This window comes from Triticum dicoccoides, chromosome 3A (genome assembly GCF_002162155.2).
Source record: "Triticum dicoccoides isolate Atlit2015 ecotype Zavitan chromosome 3A, WEW_v2.0, whole genome shotgun sequence".
In the NCBI taxonomy this organism is placed as follows: domain Eukaryota; kingdom Viridiplantae; phylum Streptophyta; class Magnoliopsida; order Poales; family Poaceae; genus Triticum; species Triticum dicoccoides.
Genome location: NC_041384.1, coordinates 217,278,158 through 217,282,214, shown reverse-complemented (window position 1 = coordinate 217,282,214; position 4,057 = coordinate 217,278,158). Strand labels below are relative to the sequence as shown.

The 4,057-nt window shown below is 46.2% G+C and overlaps 1 protein-coding gene across 1 annotated transcript in view; it reads right to left on the bottom strand.

The window, feature by feature from the left end:
* Positions 1–2,693: 2,693 nt before the first annotated feature.
* The window catches only part of LOC119267905 (replication protein A 14 kDa subunit-like), a 3,130-nt gene continuing 1,766 nt past the window's right edge, over positions 2,694–4,057 (bottom strand). Inside the window, exon 3 of the mRNA XM_037549356.1 lies at positions 2,694–3,073. Coding sequence (XP_037405253.1) covers positions 3,006–3,073 — 68 coding nt within the window. The 3' untranslated portion in view covers positions 2,694–3,005. The remainder of the gene's footprint in view (positions 3,074–4,057) is intronic.

The following is a 4,057-nucleotide window of genomic DNA, read 5'->3' as shown; positions in this document are numbered from 1 at the left end:
AGCTCGTTGTGATCAACAGATAGTCATGTTTTCCTGACTATGGACATTGGATGTCGTTGATAACGGGATCACATCATTAGGAGAATGATGTGATGGACAAGACCCAATCCTAAGCATAGCATAAAAGATCGTGTAGTTCATTTTTGCTAGAGCTTTGCCAGTGTCAAGTATCTCTTCCTTCGACCATGAGATCGTGTAACTCCCGGATACCGTAAGAGTGCCTTGGGTGTATCAAACGTCACAACGTAACTGGGTGACTATAAAGGTGCATTACAGGTATCTCCGAAAGTATCTGTTGGGTTGACACGGATCGAGACTGGGATTTGTCACTCCGTATGACGGAGAGGTATCTCTGGGCCCACTCGGTAATGCATCATCATAATGAGCTCAATGTGACCAAGGTGTTGGACACGGGATCATGCATTACAGTACGAGTAAAGTGACTTGCCGGTAACGAGACTGAACAAGGTATTGGGATACCGACGATCGAGTCTCGGGCAAGTAACGTACCGATTGACAAAGGGAATTGCATACAGGGTTTGATCGAATCCTCGACATCGTGGTTCATCCGATGACAACATCGAGGAGCATGTGGGAGCCATCATGGGTATCCAGATCCCGCTGTTGGTTATTGACTGAGAGCGTCTCGGTCATGTCTGCATGTCTCCCGAACCCGTAGGGTCTACACACTTAAGGTTCGGTGACGCTAGGGTTATTAGGAAGACTAGTATGTGACTACCGAATGTTGTTCGGAGTCCCGGATGGGATCCTGGACGTCACGAGGAGATCTGGAAGGGTCCGGAGGTAAAGATTTATATATGGGAAGTTGTCAAACGGACACCGGGAAGTTTCGGGGTCATACCGGTATTGTACCGGGGCCACCGGAAGGGTTCCGGGGGTCCACCGGGAGGGGCCACCCCTCCCGGGGGGCCACATGGGCTGCGTGGGGCAGGGAGCCAGCCCCTGGTGGGCTGGCCGCACCCCCCTCCCTTGGGCCCATGCGCCTAGGGTTGAGGGGGAACCCTAGAGGGGGCGCCCCCCTTGGCTTGGGGGGCAAGCCACCCTCTCCCCTCTCCCCTAGGCCGCCGCACCCCCCCTAGATGGGTTCTAGGGGGCCGGCCCCCTTCTCCCTTCCCCCTATAAATAGAGGGGTGAGGGGAGGGCAGCCGGACCACCCTCCAAGGCGCAGCCCTCCCCTCCCCAACACCTCTCCTCCTCCGTTGTGTGCTTGGCGAAGCCCTGTCGGAGTACTGCCTCTCCACCATCACCACGCCGTCGTGCTGCCGGTGGAGCTGTCTTCCTCAACCTCTCCTTCCCCTTGCTGGATCAAGAAGGAGGAGACGTCTCCCGTCCCGTACGTGTGTTGAACGCGGAGGTGTTGTCCGTTCAGCACTTGGTCATCGGTGATTCGAATCACGTCGAGTACGACTACATCATCACCTTGCAAGCTTCCGCACGCGATCTACAAGTGGTATGTAGATGCAAACTCTCTCCCTTGACTCGTTGCTTAGATGAACTCATAGATGGATCTTGGTGAAACCGTAGGAAAATTTTTAATTTTCTGCAACGTTCCCCAACACATTTAGCCTTGTGCTGGAGAGGAGGGCACTTACTCGGCAAAGGCCACCTACGATAGGCTCTGCCAAGGCCTGACAAGAGCTCCGGCGGCCACTTGCATCTGGAGAAGCTATGCACCGCTAAAACTCAAGATTTTCGCATGGCTGGCCTCGCAATATAGGATATGGACTTCGGACCGGAGAGCTCGACATGGTTTGCAAGATCTTCCATCGCCTTGTTTCACCTGCCTGCAAGATGAAGACAATGTGAAGCACATTCTTACTTGCTGTGTGTATGTCCAAGAAGTTTGGTTCACCTGCATGGATAAGCTTCAGTTACCAACCACGAGACCATCGACGGAGGACACTATAGTGGAATGGTGGTTACAGAAGCGCAGAAGCTTCCATGGAAAGGAGAAAAGAGGTTTTGACAGCTTGGTCATATGCACAGCGTGGGTGTTGTGGAAGCAGCGAAATGCCAGAGTTTTTAACAGAAGAGAGCAGCAAATGACGGCGAAAGACCTAGCTGGTGTGATCTTAGAGGAGATTAGAGAATGGAACTTAATGGCTAACGGTGTAGGAGGATTGCAACGTTTTGTGAGACATTGAACTAGATAGATTGAGTGGAGTGGGTGCCCCCACGACGATGTTCGCATCGTCATGCGGAATCTTGTAAATCTTGTTCTCCTTCTATAAAAATACGCAATTGAGTACCCTCGAAAAAAAAGCATTTTAGAATTTTGCGCAAGTAGAGCCATTTTTTTCTTTTGGAATCTGATACTACATGAGAAGCCGCTCTCTACAAAAACGTATTTGCAAGTTTTGAAATAAAAGGATCATCTGTGATCCAGTGATGATGAGAAAATGAGATGCGCAGTCTCGTTTCAGTGCTCGATGCACCACCTGTTAATTTTTTTAGCTTATTTTAGATTAGATGATTGTAAGCATCCCGTTCCTTAATTAATTTAAGGCACTTCATTCGTGCACGCACGCGCGCACACACACAAAGATGGGTCCGAAATAAACCCAAACATGCCAATGCGAATCTGCAGTAACATCGATGGATGAACCACTAGGTTGGACGGCAAGCAAAATCGGTCAGAAGCTACTCGCTCAACATGCTGAGTGTGCAAGCAATCAAACCAGGAAGGGGCTCACTCTCCATGTCTGGACATTCAATTTGGCATCAGTTTGGACTTTGGAGTACTTCGCAATGCCCGACACAAATATCAGCTCAGCTCCTCGTCAAGGTGAATGGGGAGAGAGCTCACGCAAAATGCAGCCTTCCAGTTCCAGGATTTAAATCCAAGCAACGATAATATAAACCTAAGGTTTGCTATGCATTGCTTACTAGTAGTGATTACTACAAGTGAAGGCAGTAATAAGCGAGACACACACACACAACACAAACTGTCTTCATAGTGAGCTTGATCTCGCAAATGACTTCCTCTACAGGAAAACTTCCTTCACCTTGCCGTTCACCACAAGCTTGCACAGCCCATTGAACGCATCAGCATCTGCAATATAAACATGATAACAGGGTTTAATGTTGTTACAAGGGGGAGCAACAGTGTTTTTTTTTTTGAAAGCGGGAGCAACAGTGTTGGCCAAAAGGAAAGCTGCTACAATGTAAAAAAATTATAATTACTCCTGTTTTGCCTGCAAGAACATAACAAAGATATACATAAAACTCAAAGCCACCAGAAAGCTTCCCCAAAATGAAGACTTATTTGCAATTAGCTGCGGTAAGAATGCTGAAATGTTGGGCTATGCACGGCAGCTTATGAGCTATAGGACCTAATTTTTCCTACCAAAATATAAATAATATGTTAACCTGAGATCTATTGTAAGATAATGAACACTTATACTGGAAAAATGATTTAAAATGACAAAAAAATCCAGAAAAGATGCACAAGTAGTAAATGTTCGAGCCCGTGTAAATTTTCGTGGACAAAAAATCACCTTTGCACATTGACGAAGAGCTCCCAAGAATTCAATTTTTGGAGCACTAATACATGGCATGAAAATTATTCGTTTTCCATGAAAATTTTACAAGCATATAAAGGACTGAAGCATTTACTCCCTCCGTTCACAAATATAAGATGTTTTGGGTATTTCAATATGGACTACATACGGACTGAACTGAGTGAACAAGCACACACTAAAACATGTCTATATACATCTGATTCAGAAAAAAGCTAAAACATCTTATGTTTGTGAACGGAGGGAGTACTTGAATAAACTTTTTAACACTATTTAAACTAAAGATGTGAGTCATTTTGCATAACCACCCAAGTCAGTTCTGGCTTTAGATTCTTAAGTATCGAACAATAGTCTTAAGAGAACAGAGGAATACAATTTCTAAATTCTAGAATTTTGCATCCCAACACAAGCAATCACGTGTGTTCTGCTGATGTTCTACAATAACGTGAGTATGGATGAGAAATGCAAATATTTGCTTATATAATCAAGAATGGCAAAGCCAAAGAACAAGCTAACAA